Source organism: Alligator sinensis, unplaced genomic scaffold, assembly GCF_000455745.1.
Source record: "Alligator sinensis unplaced genomic scaffold, ASM45574v1 scaffold471_2, whole genome shotgun sequence".
NCBI classification, from domain to species: Eukaryota; Metazoa; Chordata; order Crocodylia; family Alligatoridae; genus Alligator; species Alligator sinensis.
The window spans coordinates 1,010,210-1,026,137 of NW_005842143.1; the positions used below are offsets into that span (position 1 = coordinate 1,010,210).

The window sequence follows — 15,928 nt, forward strand, 5'->3', positions numbered from 1 at the left end:
CTGCATCACTCACCTCCGAGCTCCTGCCCCTCTGGTTGCTGGCAGTTTCTACTCTCTAGGAGCAGGCACTAAGGTGCCCTGCGACAGAGACATTTTGGATTTACACTACCGTAAGAGACCAGAATGAGTGCCAGTGGCTCAGTGGGTGTTGTTCTGAACAGAAGACCCTAACCAGACGATGGAGTAGGAGCAAGCTTAAAGTCACTGCACTGTTGTTGGGCACCTGAAAGTATTTGCTTTGGATGCCTTGCAGACCACAAGTGATCAGTGGCAGCCATGCAGTACCATTGGGCTAAAGAGGAGTCAGCTACACTGGGAATAAACTAAGAAAGGAAAAAGAAGTGCATTGGGAGGCTAGGGTGTGATCCTAGGTTTTCATGATAGGGCAGACGTTTCATGTGCAAGAAGGTTACATATGAAGGGTGGGAAAAATAAGGAATTTATTCCCCTTCTTCCCACATTCCCCTGCCCAGATCCCACCCACCATCCATGTCTCCAGGGAGCCCCAGTCTCTGAGGCAGGTGGGAGTGGTCCTGTAGGAAAATGAATTGGCCAGCAGCTGTCTGGAAATCTTGATGCTGGAGAGAGTGGTGTTGAGAGAAAGTAAACAAGTCCTAGGCTGTGGTGCAATACCTGGGTCTGGTGGATGGTTTCCTTATCAAGAAGATACTCCTCTTCCCTGAGCGCAGGCTGCTTTTGCTCATCTTGCTCGAGGAAATACTTCTAGGAAGTTCTGGCCCTAATGCTGTTCCAGAGAGAATAGAGTTATGCCCCCATCCCACTATTACATGGCTGTCAGACAGCTAACACAGCAATGTAGCTCTGGGCAGAGGAGTCCCAAAGGGTTTAAACTGGGGCTGTGTGCTACCTTCATCCCCATGATGATAGTGGCTGTGCTGTAAGGTCAACTCAAAAGAGACTGTGCTCTGGATATTTGTTATCAGAGAATAGTCTTCTCTTTCTGGGGCTGGCTACTAGGAATCCTCCCCTTTCCCCTGTACTGTGGCACAGAGTCTGGAGCACTGGATTTTCTGAATGACCAGATTTCTCCTCCTTTCCCTCCTTCTAGAGACAATATCCTAGACCTAGAGGGAAGCAAGTCTAGACCATGGGAAGCAAGTGAGCAAGGACTGTCTGACTTTTCCAGGATTCATTCAATGTCTTGTCACAGAGTTTTAAAACTGTGCCTCCTATTCACTGCCCAAGCATCTCCTTAAGTCTGCTACAGTTCTAGTTAAGCAGTACATACCAAGGAAAGGAAACTTGGCACAGAAGAACCCATAGTCTTCACTTAAGATTTTTACAGCTATCAAGGGATCCTTCAGGGCCAACTCATCAAATGTCATCTTCTTATAGTCTGCAGAGGAGAGAAAAGGGGAATAGACTAACCACTCGTTCATCCTAGCTGCAGTTGCCCATCAGCCTTGGGAGGAAGCTTAAAGAAATGATTGATGATGTTATGTTATTGGGACTAGAAAATCTCATTCTTTCTCCAGCCTGGTCCCATGAACCAATCGCCACTGTGATGTGGGATGACTAGGATACCTGGTTCACAAAAACTCAGACACCCCTCAAAATGCATACTGGTGCTTTGTCCTTTGCAAACACTACTGAAGCCTCAGAACCACATTGCACAATGCTCTGAATGAGCAGCATTGTTCCCACTGTACCAGAAGGCTCTTCCTCACAAATTCAAACAGAGATCCATGTGTTGGTTAGAAGGTGTGGGAAACAGTGTCGCAGGCCATACTGAGGGCACGTGGCCAAGATGGGAGGGGGTGTTGGTTCAGCACATCCAGGCTTCAGGCTGCAGCACATCCAGGCTGCAGGTTGCATCCAGGAGGGCAGGTAAAACTAATCACCCTCCCCACATCTGCTCCCTGCTCTCCGGCAAGAGTTTGCCCAGGGTCAAAACTGGTTGGTTATGTCTCTGAGGCCAATGAAATATTGGGAGTCTGCCTGCCAAAGACTGCACAGTAAATGGTATTGACCAATACAGATGCAAGATCCATACTTTGCAACCCCTCATAATTTGGTGAAATCAGTATCTGCTTTCACTAGATCATCAAGTGGAACTTTTAGCAAGGGATATTTCCAGTACCAAACTTCCACAGGCTGCCATTTTCCTCTGAGTTGTTCAAACAGAGTATTATAACATGTGGCACAAAATGTATTTTCTTTCCTGCTCAAAAAAGGCCGAATGATGATTAGCAAAAATAAAATTTAAATGCACCTTTCGGCTGAGATCAATGACAGAAAATTTAATCTCTAACGTCAAAAGTTTGAAGGATTGGTTTGGCTAAAATTGACTGTCAAATTTGTTTTGCAAAACTTCAGCCACTCCATATGCCTGCAGAGGAACAGGGTGATTTTTCCAGAAAACTAATTTTGTAAAATGTTTTAAATATTTTCAACAAATCAATAGCTGGGGAAACTCTCCAAGAACCTCAATGCTTATGTCAAGTTAACTAGAGGAATCACTGTAACTCTAGGTTTGCTCTGTGTTTCAGCCTTTTCCCAGACTGATGTGGATGCTGATTACACAGCTGAGTGTGTCTGAGCCCCCAACCAAAAGAAAAAGAGACTCTTTTTACCTATCTTGTGCACAACAGGCTCCAATTCCATCCAGATAGATCCACCTCTTGTGAGATCCTCAGTAGCTATTAGGCGCCAGTGTTCATCTGAAAGTGACTCAAAGTCCCTGGCTCCTCCTAAGACCTGGCTCAGGGTCAGAGATTCATTTGTCCTCTTGGCCAGCAGATAGCGTTCAATTTTTTCAGAAGTTTTCTCTTGTCTTGCAGGCTTCTGAATGCTGCTTATCTGAGACTACAGCACAAAGGGAAAAGACTGATTCCACAAAGCCTGGGTGACATCCTAGGAGCTACTCTGCTAGAAGAAACCAACAACTTATCAGTTGTTTCAAGCGCTGTGAACGTTCCTGACATGATCATCCTTACACATGGGCAAGGCCACACCGGGTGCTTCTGCTGAGGACAGTGGAGCTCAGACAGTAACTGGTACTCATGTTTATTATTACTATCTGTATTCCAGTACTGCCGGAGGACCCATCATGATGGATGGATGCTGTACAGAGACAGCCTCTGTCCTGAACACCCTAGTCTAAATGTTCAAGAGAAACAAAGGGTGAGAGAAAAGTAGTAATGCTATCCCTCAGCTTGCCTTGGGTCACACATGGAATCTGCAGTACATCCAGGAACTGAACCCAGATCTACCTAGTCCTCTGTATTAGCCTTAAGACTCTCCTTCCTCTTCATTAGGGAAAGGAGAGACTCTCCTCCCCCAATACACCTAATAAGGAATGGATCTAGAGGGGGTGCTGCAGTGTGGTTGCACTCCCCTATTCCCCCACTTCATTTGACTGTGAGCTCTTGGTGCAGGGTCTGCCCAGAGGCCCTGTTTTCACACAGCTCTAGAGTCCAAAAGTCCCCTCCTTTCCCCTATTGCTGAGCTCAGTGAGAGAAGAAAAAGGAGGGGAAAGCCAAAGAGCAGCAGTGCTCATCCCCTGGACTCCAGAGCCATGTAAAAGCAGTTGCCTTGAGTCAACAAAGCTATTTATATGGCTTTTACAGGGCCCCAAAATTAACTAGAATATCTTCCTGTCTATTTGTGGGATGTTTTTTTTACAAGACTTTCTTGCAGCAGGATGCTACTTGTGGAGTTAATACAACGTGGGACCTGGCTTTGTGGAATTTCTCATATCAAGTAAGAGAAATACCTTATGGAATTTGGTTCCTTAAATTACTCTTTAGGGCATGGAAAAAAGTGTGAAAACATAGATACAACTGAAGATAAGGCTAGATGATCTTCCCCACTATCAAGACACTAATTATGGGCGTGTTTTATGCATGCAGATTTTTTCATTTCTTGCCTAAACATCAGTGCCCATTACTGTGCTAAGAAAAAGGATGGTTTCTGTATAGAATCTATTCCTGTAAGTTTTCTGATCAGTATCCTAGTCCCTGGTTTGCATATGGGTTTGGCTCCTATTTTCTGCTCTGAAAAGCTGTTTCTCTCTGTATTCTTGGTTGTCTCTGGTTAACCAAGAGCAGGTGTTCCAAGATGCATGTCTAACGTTGCATGTAACTGCTAAATTACTGGGGTTACTGGCTAAGAAATTTGAGGATGCTGCTTCAGAGTAAAATAGTCTCTTCTACACAGCCACATGCACAACAGTAATACCTCACTTGATGCTTTCCCAGGCATGTACAGATGGAGTGGTGTGTTGTACACATAGCCTCTGGGCAGTCCTGCCTGCGCTCTAACACAAGCATGCTCAGACCTACGTGGTCAAGCAATCTGTGTCCCCCTAGCAGCTGTCTCTTACCACAAACCGAAGGAATATTTCATCATCATCATCTAGGAACTCATCATAGAAGCAGCTGAGGATCTGATGAGTAAACAAGGAGATGCATTGTTAGCCCGTGTCTCTGTTGGTAGTGGTTGGAGCCCTTGGCTTTTAGGCTGTCAAGGAGGAGCTTTACAACAATAGGTGCATTGTGCTGGGAAAAGTGTAAAGGCTATGCTGCATAGGTGCAGGGTACTCTGGGTAGCAGCGGAGCATGCTGCCCTATCCATGAACCTTAACCCTGCCCTGGACATGCAGTGGTTAGGGATGAAAGGGAATGCCTGCTCAACACTTCTTAGTGGCTGAGACCACTAACAAAAGGTTCAGTTCCAGTGGTGGTTTTTCTAATGCAACTGGGTTAAGCCCTTCAACTCGCATGTCACACTGGCTGCCTGAGGACTACTGGTTTATAACAACTTTTGGTCACAAACATCTATCACAATGAAAGCAGTAGCCTTGATGTGAACAGATCCTTAGCTCAGCCTCCCAAGCTACCCACCCTGCCTCATGTGGAGTGAAAGAGAAAGTTGGAGAAAACAGAATATAGTTGTTTTCAGCTCAGAGCAATGTCCCTACTAAAGCTTCATGGCAACCCTGGGGTAATTCTGCTTACTTGATTCTTGCACCTCCATTTACCTTCCCTCTTCCCTACCTTTGAATGTAGGTACTAAGCCTTTAAAAAAGGCTTTATGTTGCACCCATGAAATCCACTTTTGGATCAGTTAATGGGTAGCTGCTCATCTAGGTACCCATGTTATGTGCACTAATTTCCATTTACTGATGTAAAGGCAGGCTTGTCATGCATGCCAGCTATGTGTGCAGGTAAAATAGACAAAATGTAGGTGCTAACCTTTGGAGATTTGGCCTCCTATCCATTTGTGATTTATTCCACATCCACTTGGGAGTTTCTGGTTCAGAATCGAATGTCCTAAAGTACGCCTTCCAGGGTCATAAAGTCTAGCTACTGCATTTGCATATGTGCATGGTACATAGGAGAGGTTCCACCAGATACCCTAGCACTCAGATTTGCAGAGTTACAAATTAGAATGATCTAATTGTAACACCTATCACGTGAGGAGTACCAGTTACTCTTCCCAATACCAGCATCACGGTCAGCATTTCCTACCTTGCAAATTTCTTCCTGTGTTTTTAATATCCAGGGAATGACTTTTCCAGAAGGCAGAAGGTCACGCAAATTTCTGAGAGTTTTCAGCTCCAAGGGAAGTTGCTGGCTGTTCTCTGTCAAGTAGGTCTCGGATATCCTTGCACTCAACAAGTGCCGCAGCAGAAAGCTTCCTCCTTTGCTGGAACTCAGCACTACATTCAGAAAGTCCTCCAGATCGTGCCACAGATCCAAGAGATGGGTCTCCACTGTATGATTCCTGCGCTTCAAGAACTCCCTGAAGGGGCATCCTGCACAGCTGTCAGCATTAAGTACCCAGTGCAGGAGATCTAAAGAGGGAGAGGACTTGAGTATCTTTTTCAGGGCTAGCAGTGATGGCAGCTGGACAACAGGTGTGGAAGCATGTATTTCAAATAGGGGTTTCTTTTTGCTGAGCTCTTCCACTTGAAGAGGAGACTGGGATTTGGGGCTGGGACTTTTGGCAGTGGCCTCTTCTCCTCCTGTCTCACTAATGCTCTTTTCAGGAGGCTGTAACTGCTGAGACTCATTTCTTGAGACATCATCCTTAGTCTGCAGTGCCTCTGGGTCTGTTAAGCCACTTGCACTCTTAGCTGGCCCTGGTGTTCCCTCTGGCTGCAACCCACAACTTGTAGGTTTCCCTGTTTCTTCAGCTCTTTTCCCAGAAATTATGAGATTCCAGGTCTCCTCCTTGGCTTTTCTGCTGCAGTAGAGTTCCGATGTGTCCTGGCTCTTGCGTATGCTCATTGTGGAAGCTGGAGACACGAGCTTCTCCCGCAAGCCCACCCATAACAAACGGTCTTGATACTCTTGCAGTAGTGGCTGGCATTCTTCCTCCTTCTCTATGCACAGTTTGCAATGAATGAAAAAGTTAGGAAGCCAGTAACTTTGAACTTTAAACAGGGCCAGTTTCTGCATCTCACTCAGGATCTCTCTCCTGGTACTTGTGTATTGAGGGTGCCAGTCAGAGATCTTCAACAGAGACTCTGAAAAGGACATGAGGAATTATAGACGGACAGTAGGGGCTTGAGCCATAAACCAGGAGAGTCAGTGGTGACCTTGGATCAGACTTTGCAAGAGCTTCCAGCAAGATCTTTGGGGGAAAAAAATGAGCACATGGAGCAGGTGTGAGAGGTGACATAAAAAGTGAAAAGTGGCTCCCCTGTGAGAGACAACTTTGTGGGACTAAAAAATAATCACATATCTTGTTTCCACTATATCTTAAGCTGTTCCTACAGAGACTTGTTGCAGCACCTTCAAATCTACATTCCTAGTTCCAAGTTAACTTTAAGACTTTAAAAAAAAATTATACTAAATTGAGACTTTTTACATGCAAAAAGCATCTAATATACAGAAGAACAGTTAGTAATAGATCCAGAATAGAATTTGGTGTTTACAGCAACAAGAAACTGATTTGAAACAGGAGCCAACATCACCACTTAACTTTGTAGTCTGCTTTTTTCATTCCTAGATCTCAAAGTGCTTCACACAGGAATGTAAAGGGTCCCTGCCCCTCAATTTTCCACATGGGGTAAGTCAGTCACAGAGTAAATCAGTGGCAGTCAGGAACAGAACACAAGCCAGCTGATTCCTAGACCTGAGCTCTGGGCTAGGGACAGACATTCAAAAAATCCAAGCCTGAACTGATTCAATCTTTACAGGTTAGTCTAACTTGTGTAGATTGAACTGATTTGCAAGTGGATAGCTTTTGATTCAGAAAATGCAGTGGCTCAGGCCAGAAGCAGGGGGGGCACTAGAGCAACCCTCCCTTCCCTTCCCTCCCCCCCTCCACTTAGCACTGTGGAAGGGATGTGGCCAGGCCCTAGGAGAACGCTATGATTAGGGAGGGGTTTAAACCCCCACCCTGGCCTGCACAGTCCCCAGCCAGGGTGTGCCTGGAGGGAAAGGGGAAAGTGGTCATTGCCAGGCTTTTCCCCCACTCACTGCGGAAGGGGCAAGGAGTGATGCCAGACCCTGGTCCCACCTAGCACTCTGCGGCAAAGGGGAGGTGCAGGGGTGGAGGGAGGGAGGAGCCGCTTGTGTGGACTACATGCATTTGTATTATCCTGCTAGCTAGTGCTTCATATTTGCCTAAATCTCAAACTGACAGTACTACTAGGTCCCATTTGTTGTAAACCAGGTCATTTCTTATACCTCTCTCTGTCCCCTGTTGAAGACTGACAGATTGTGGAACGGGGAAGCTTCACTCTAACCAGGCTCAATAATTGACGTGTAGAAGCAATCACCAGCATTAATTGCTGCATAGTGACCCTTTATTTGATATAAGGGTTTCAAGGTCTGAGATGCATTTTTGATGACTTTGAAGCAAGCCAGCAGGAAGCTTATCAGAACACAAAATGTATCAGCCCATCAAGAAAACAAAAGCCTCTCTTTCATTAGTTCAAGCTCTTCTTACCTCGGGGTACAGACACTTTGCAAGGCGTTTGCAAGCCACTGGCTTCTTGCTCAGGAAGAAAGGAGGGAGGGCAGCTGGGTGATAGACATTACCACCTGACCTGCTGATTAGTTCCAGAAAGCCGTTAGTTGGCACTGTTCTGTCTGCCTTTGTTCCAGTGAAATTGGAGACACACACACATAGACATCTCTCAGCATTAGCTAGCTTGGGGGTGGCGTGGCCAGATGCTAACTGAGGTCCATGCCACTGGGGTCCCTGCTGTGGGAGAGGGGATGCGGGGGAATCCCCGGAGATGCTGCTGTGCTGCTGCCAGGCAGATCCTGGCTGCACTCCCCTGCTCCCTTCTTAGCCAGCCGTAGCTCTGGCTAGGGAGGAGAGGGGTGGGGCCAGCCCTGCTCTCTGGAGCAGACAGCCCAGCCTAGGGCTGAAAACCATGCTGGGGGACTCTGATTTAATTTAAACCAGGAAGGGATCTGGGACAGAAGTTCCATAAACTGGTTTGACACAAATAAGTGAAGTCTGATACTACATTCAACCAGGTTTATATTAAGCCAATTTTGGCCATTTTGAAACTGGTTTATGTGCGCTGAACTTATGTTCTGTTACTGGTTTAAACCAGTTTCTGATCACTTAAACCAGTTTATGTGTAACTTCTGTCCCTAGCCCAAGTCTTGAGTCCCAAGCTATCTTATATGCACATACATACAGTTCAGTCCCAGTGTCAGGGTCATAACCCTGGCAAGGCTTTCTATGAATAAAAGTCTCAGATCAGCTTGTGCTCTGTAGTAATTTGATCATAAGCTCCACCAGGCCTGATCCCAGGAAAGACAGAATCATCCTTGCTAAAGGAAGCTGTGAGAATTCAGTCTTCAGTTTTATTCCTTCCAGCATCAGTCTGCTTTACCATGCCATGGAAGAATTCCTTCCTGTGGCATAAGGAAACAGATTGGTCACTTATTTCCAGTCTCTACCTGCTTTTTAAGCCCAAGCAGATGGAGAGGGTGTTCTCTTCTGGGGTGAAAGGAGCATGTTTCACTTTGGAACTTCACAATATTGCTGATCATTCTGCATGGTGGACCAACAGAAGTCAGCCTTATGCTCAACATACCCCCTCCAATAAATAGGTCATGACATTTCTGTCCTCAAGTGTGGCATGGGATACTCAGAGTGACAAGAAAGTGCACTGACCCACTGGAACGGTGCAGTTCCTGCGAGTTCTGACCCATCTCAGATGATCTTACCTATAGTCCTGTTGCAGAGGGTGACAACGGTAGAACCCTCCTGCAAATAAGTGGCCTTCAGCACCTGGAGCAGAGACAAGTAGAGCTCTCTCTGCACAGCGTCTGACTCATCAATCTCCAGAAGCCTTTCTGTAGCCAGCCAAAACTTGATCAGTTCTTCCCCTGTGAATCAGATTCAGAGCAGCATGGTTGAATTGGGAGTGGGTAGTGGGGAAAGAGAAAATGGAGGGAGGGTGTTGGACAGGCAGGTTGAGAGAGACTAGAGGCCATATCTAGACATGCGCTTAACTGTGGAATAGACTAATTAGCTGCAGAGTAAAGTGTCACTGTCTACACATTAGATGGTATTAGCCTGCAATAAACTAATTAACACTGCAGTAAGATAGTACTGTCCATATACCCTGGGGACAGTCCTATCTTACCCTGGGATGCCCAGCCAGCTAGAGATCAGACTCCTCCTGCTGCCCAGACACATGGCTCTGCACTTTCAATGTCCTTGTGCCCCAGCCAGCCCTTCTGCCACCCAACACTGCCACCTGGAGTCCAGGCTGGAGTGCCTCTGGCGTAAACTGCTCCACACCAGGTCAAATTGCTGCTGTCTCAGGCTCACATGTAGATGTTGTACATGGGAGTAGTTTCTGGCTTAAGATGCTCCAGAGTTCATTGCTTCAAATTAATTGCACATGTAGATGCACCCTCTGAAAGCACTGCTGAGAGAGACTACAGCCGGTATTTTAAAGCAGAGGAAAGGAAAGACCTTCTAGCAGCAGAGTAAAGCACAGAGATTAGCTAGGGCTGTCTGATCTAAACCTATGTCAGCTGAGGTGGCATTTTGGACCAAAACTTGTGTAATGTACTGTGTAAGCTAAATGTGTGACAGCAGGGGGAGTTACTGTGTGCTGACTGAATGTGAATTGCTAAGCATGAAACTGCAGCTCCTAGAAATCCTGTGAGCTGGGAGACATAGAACAGGAAGCAAGGAGCAGCAAAAAAATGCAGGTCAGAGTGACAAAGTATGGGGGAGTTGCAGTAGGATGCAGGCCTGAGCAGCACAGGGAGAACAGCTGGAGATGCTGGAGCAGCATTGAGCCCAGGGCTGTTGGTCTGTGGCAGCAGGACCCAGATGTGAGGACAGTAATTGAGAGCGCTCTCATGACTGAGACTTGTTACTGGTTAGGGGTACCTCCAGAGCTAAGTACAGACAATCAAAAAGCCCAAGGCTGAATTGATTCAGTCTTCTCAGGTTAGTCTAACCTGCATAGATTAAATCAATAAGCAAGCAAAGAGACATTCTCTTTTGTTCTGGAAATGCAGCCACATGCTTGCAGTAGGGTGGCCATCATAGAGGACATTCTGATCTTCTGCTATTCCGTCCTCTACTGATATGAAACCCGACGCCGTTTATGTCCTCTATTTTTCTCTTCAAGAGAAGATACTCTTCAAGAGAAAAATAGAGGACATAAAGGCGTTCAGTTTCATATCAATAGAGGACAGAGGAAAACCAGACTGTCTTCTATAATGGCCACCCTAGCTTGCAGCGGCTTGGGCCAGAAGCCGGGGGGTCTAGAGCATGCCTCCCTTCTCAGCTGGAGCAGACAACCTGGGCCAAGGCTAGTTTGCCCATCCTGCAAAAGCAGGGTTTGCTGGGGAAGTGCAAAGCATCATGGGATGCTGGGGGACTGAGTTAACTTGCATCTGGAGGGAATCTTGGGCAGAAGTTCAATAAACCAGCTTAACCTAAATCAGTTAAGTATGATACTACATTTATGGGAGGAGGGAGAAAAAATTATTTGAGGGGCGGAGTGCATGTGTGCCCCCTCAGCATACAAGTCTGTGGGGAAAGGGCCATTGGGGGTAGGTGGGAGTGGACCTAGGGCTGGGGCAGGTGCTGCACAGCTGGGGTGGGGTGCAGGATGGAGCCGCGAGCAGCTTGTCAGGGGGGAGGGGCCCAGTGTGGGGAGGGGCTGGCGGCTTCTGCTGCTGCACGCACCCCAGGAGGGAAGGGGTGGGGTGTGTGCCCAGGACCTGCATGGAGGGAGGCGGGCTGCCACTGTGGGCTGGGGCCAGGGCTGTGCTGGGGGGGTTTGGGCTATGCTGCACTCGCGGCAGGTGGCAGCAGTGCTGGGAGGTTGTTTGGGGGTTACAGTGAATTTTGGCATGGCTGCAGGCTCACACCCCCCCCCCCCCCCACCCCCCCCCCCCATCTGCCCCAAGCACAGTGTGGCCCAACCCCCACACTGGGAAGAGCCCGATGCTACCCCGGCCCCAGCTTACAGCTGCAGCCTGCCCTGCCCCATGTAGATTTGGGGGCACACACCTACCCCCATGCCTCCCAGGATGCATGTAGCAGCAGGAGCTGTGCCCCCTAGATGATCTGCTTGCGACTCAGTTCCACACCTCATGCTAGCTATGCAGGGCCTGCCCCAGCCCCACTGCCTCCCTCATTGCTGCCTGCATGCCGTGCCTGCCCCCCCACCCCGGGCTGCATGCATTAGAAACCGGCAGCCAGGCTGCCTTGCAGCCCTACCACTGCCCCGCGTTTGGGGGGAATAAGCCCCATTAGCCCCCACTTCTGCTGCCTCTGACTACATCCATGCAGGATTATCTTAAACTGGTTTCAGCCACTTTGAAAGCAGTTTATATGCATTGAACTTATGTTGCATTACAGATTTGAACTAGTTTCCAGTCACTTATACCAATTTATGTGTAATTGCTGTCCCTAGCCTGGAGGTCTTGGAGGACACAGGCTTACGGAGTATCTGCACTACAGTTGTAGTTCATGCTATCAGTTACTGGTCCCTGAGTGGATACACCACAATGCTACTGGTTGTTATCTGCTATTTAGTTCCTAAGTGTACATACGTCTCTGCTAATGTTTCCCTATTTGTGTTTGTCTATTCCTTCCCATCCTGTTGGCTTGTGACCCTGTTTCTCAACAGTTTTTGGTATAAAATTGGAAACCCTCATTTTGGCTTCCTGTGACAGTTGCAAGGCAGTGGGATTCAGTGCACTTGTGCTCCAGGCTTATCTTCAGCAGGGCACTCTTTTATCCAGGGTAGTATCTTATATAGTGTCCTCAGTGCTCACTGTGTTTGATATACATCTCTAAGTTACACCAGCCACCCACTGTCCTGCTGCAGAGCTTGCCGGTCTGCATATAAGTGAGGATCCATAGGGTAGTAGAGGCCAGTCTGAGGGAAACTGTATGCTTACCTGCCATTTCTTGGAGGAAGGAACGAAAGCGCCACATCCCTCGTGTACCGCTAATGCACTTTTCCAGCAGCCATTGGTCTGCCCTTTTCCATCTCAGCATCTCTGCTGCATGAGAGCAGAAAGCATCACAACAGGCAGCTGTTCAGTGTGTACATGTACAAGTATATGCTACCAGAATCCTTCAGCTGATCTCTGTTGGTTTCTGTTACAAGGCCAACAGTCAGATCCTGAATCTATGCTCTGTTCCAAAACTCAGTTGCAAACTATGAACCAGTTGATAATTTTCCACTGCGGATGCCAGGCATATTTTCATACCAACATGTAAAAACTCACCCATGTCCTCTACGTTCAGCCATTACCCTTCCCCCATTCTCACCAACCCATTTCCTTTTTTGCCTGAACTTGGGGCTTCACCACAAATCTTTTTATTATCTGATGTTAAACCTAGGCTGAAAGAAGCAGAATTCAGTACAAAGACAAGATGGGCTGGGTATTCATAGTTTTAGGATTAACATCACTCTCTTGATTCTATGGACAAGGAAACAAATTGTAGAGTTCAAAGGAGGCAGGGATTCACTGTGCATCATCTGCTCCACACTAACTGCCTGCCTGCTCTTACCTTGCAATATGCAAGTGTTTAACCATGGAGGCTTAAACTTTCTCTGTCCCTTTATCTAGGTGATTTTTATGACTCTCTTTCCCATAGCACCCAAGCAACTTGCATATGAAAACAAACTAAGCAAATTATCTTTTCCCATTTAAAAAAAAATGATTTTCCCCACACATGAAAGTTTAAAAATTTTATAAATATTGGTACCCACACTATTTTCATCTATTCAGACCACAGCTACATACACCAAAGGTGAAGACAACAACTGAATAGAGAAAAGGCAACTGCTTGCATGTCAAAAGCTATCATGAGTAAGAGACTTTTAGGGTTGTCACAACTCACCAGCCTCCTTGGATCTAATGAAACTGAGAAGCTTCTGACAGAGAATGTAATGAAGGCACAGGTTGGTTTTGCAGAAATGTGGCAGCCGGTATTTCTCCATCCATGTCAATAAACCTTTGTACTTTGGTACCTGTATTTTCCCCATAAAAGACTGATTAGACTGTGATGGAAGGATCTACCCCTGGTGTCACTTCATTAGCTGACTTTGTTAAACAAGAACCCTCTAGTAGTTAGGTGCCTGGAAAACTTCCACAGTGCAAAGCCTGGTAGAATTTGTTTCTGCATTAACTTTTCAATATAGTAAACCTCTGGCGCCAGGGGGGGCATGACTCTCTTGGTGCCTCTGGGGTTGCCTCTGTGAGAGGAGGGATGTGTTCTGGTCCATGAAGCCAAGCTGGGGAGGAGGGAAGTTGTGGTGACTTTCTCATGACACAGCTAATACACAGGGGAAGTGGGCTGTCTCCAAGGTGAGCATCAGAGATCATTAATGTCAAAGGACAGGTGAATTCTACTTGTAACTATGAGAAAGAAGGACCTTATAAGCAATTGCTTAGGATAAGTGTCCTAAGTCTTGGCTATTTCAGGATGGAATGTCCTTCAGGAGGCCCAGATGCTCCCAAATTATAGGGACATTCTGCACATGGGGCCTTATGCAACCTGCCTTGAAGTCATCATGGACCTTTCTACTGACTATTGGCTCAAGCTCATAGTACTTCCCCAGCATCCAGACCTTTGTTGCACCTGCTTCTGATTGTTCCCAGGTTTATTCACCCAACTGAATACACACAATAAGAGCACAAAGGGAAGGGGAGCCACCCTCAGGAAGTCTTGAGCTTAAGATCCTGGTTGTTCTGCCCACCCCCATTTTGGTCTTTTCCTCTTTGCCCAACTCTTTTCCTGGGCAAGCGGCTTCAGCCTGCCGCTACATCTTGTAAAGGTTATTGCCTTACCAGGGAGCATGGTAACTCTGGCCACAGGTACCACTGGCGAATACTGGTTATGTAAATGGGTGTCTGACCAAAGACCTGTAAAGAAGGAAGAGGGGATAAGTGAGAGGGAGCAGAGGGAGCCAGCACTTGATTAACAAAGACAATAACTCATACCGTGGGAAAGGCATCTCTCCCATAACCACTCTCACCTCTTATTCTTTCAGGCCAGGTAGTTCTCCAGCCTTGTCTCTTTAGCAGAAACACTTGATATATTATTGTTAATAATAGTGCGTCAACTGCATGAAGTGGAATGAAGGCTCCCCCTGTGTACCAGGTATTCTTAGTTTATGATCTCTTATTGATCATCTGTATTACAGTGGACGCATCTACATGATACACTACAACACAGTTGTTACTGCCTATTTATTAATACTTGTATTAGTAAGTGCTAAATACATAGTAAGCGCAATTACTGCTCAGTAGAGCTGGTGAACGTCTTTTAGGTTACGCTACTGTGCAGTAGCATATTAGCTCTATCTCTGCTGTGACACACTGCTGCACAGTATTCTTCCACTACTGCGCAGTCAGTGTCTTGTGTAGATGAGCCCAGTGAGGCGAAGATTCCCTGACCTATTGGATGTTGTACATGCATCTGGTGGGAGGAGGGGCAGGGGGAAGCATGCCTATGTATTGTTAAACAGCATACAGTCTAAAAAGGCAACTATGGAGAAAGAACAGGAGAAAGGAAATACTACCTTCACTTGTCAGATGAAATAAGTTGGCCTAGGTCACCCAGGAAGTCTGGCAGATGGGGGAACTGAATCCAAATCCTGATCCCTAATCCACAAGTCTGCTCCTCCTCTATGAGCCTGTTCCTGATAGTCCCCAAAAGTAGATATATTAAGAGCAAACTATGGAGGAATTGGGATATTGAGAGGGCAAATGGGTTCATGAAAAGGGATGTCTCTGTCAAAATAGCCCAAAGCATGAGAAAGCTGGAGAATTCCTGGCCTAGATAACATCAATACTTCTAACAATAAATTGTTTTGAGCCCCAGCTGGAAGGCAATGTACAACCTTTCTATAGAGGGTAACATCCTGGTAGGAGATGTACTGCACCCAATTTTTGCTAGCTGGTCAGAGGGAGTTAGCTGTTTTTAGAATAGGGAGGACAAATATTCATTTTCACCTAACTGAAATGGCACAGGACAAATGGAACCACCAAGTACCTGGAAGGTCAGGTCACTGTGGTAACTTAATGAAAGTTCAAAGTACCAGTAATGAGTAACGGCTTAATTAATCCCAGAATGGTCAAAAAATGTTATAAACAATACACATGGGGATGCCTTCTTTCATCAATGGAATGCAGCTCAAACGGCAGCATCTCCTGCAGCTGAACACCACTTTCCTAGGACCTGGATTCAACAGCAAGTCAGAAAGGAGTGAATGACAGGGAATCAACCACCACTTGCCACCCCCTAGATATATTCATCCAATCACTAACCATTCCTGAGCCTACATAGCTAAAAAAAGTTATGGGCAAAGATTCATGGCTGCATGTGTCTGGAAGCAAGGTAGGGATCACTACCAGAGAAGTTTAATAGTTTAATAGTTTCATAGTAGGTAGGGTCAGGAGGGACCTGAACAGATCATCTAGCCTGACCCCCAGCC

General features: G+C 46.6%; 2 protein-coding genes across 5 annotated transcripts in view; one reads left to right on the forward strand and one right to left on the reverse strand.

The window, feature by feature from the left end:
- Nucleotides 1–15,928, forward strand: part of RNASEL (ribonuclease L) — a 93,391-nt gene that overhangs the window by 52,902 nt on the left and 24,561 nt on the right. Inside the window, exons 6-8 of one of the 4 annotated variants that reach the window (XR_003094454.1) lie at nt 2,802–3,017; nt 3,661–3,723; nt 5,527–5,561. Coding sequence is in view for 2 of the 4 variants with exons in the window: in XM_025206163.1 (XP_025061948.1) it covers nt 2,802–2,991 (190 nt within the window). In the remaining 2 variants the exon portion in view is untranslated. Of the gene's footprint in view, nt 1–2,801; nt 3,105–3,660; nt 3,724–5,526; nt 5,562–15,928 lie in introns of those variants that run through there. The other 3 variants (XR_003094453.1, XM_025206163.1, XM_025206162.1) reach the window with 3 other exon arrangements.
- The window catches only part of RGSL1 (regulator of G protein signaling like 1), a 62,511-nt gene that overhangs the window by 23,419 nt on the left and 23,164 nt on the right, over nt 1–15,928 (reverse strand). Inside the window, exons 3-10 of the mRNA XM_025206166.1 lie at nt 14,280–14,354; nt 13,330–13,459; nt 12,378–12,482; nt 9,165–9,326; nt 5,493–6,493; nt 2,595–2,826; nt 1,250–1,357; nt 634–745 (exon numbers count right to left, since the gene is read on the reverse strand). Coding sequence (XP_025061951.1) covers nt 634–745; nt 1,250–1,357; nt 2,595–2,826; nt 5,493–6,493; nt 9,165–9,326; nt 12,378–12,482; nt 13,330–13,459; nt 14,280–14,354 — 1,925 coding nt within the window. The remainder of the gene's footprint in view (nt 1–633; nt 746–1,249; nt 1,358–2,594; nt 2,827–5,492; nt 6,494–9,164; nt 9,327–12,377; nt 12,483–13,329; nt 13,460–14,279; nt 14,355–15,928) is intronic.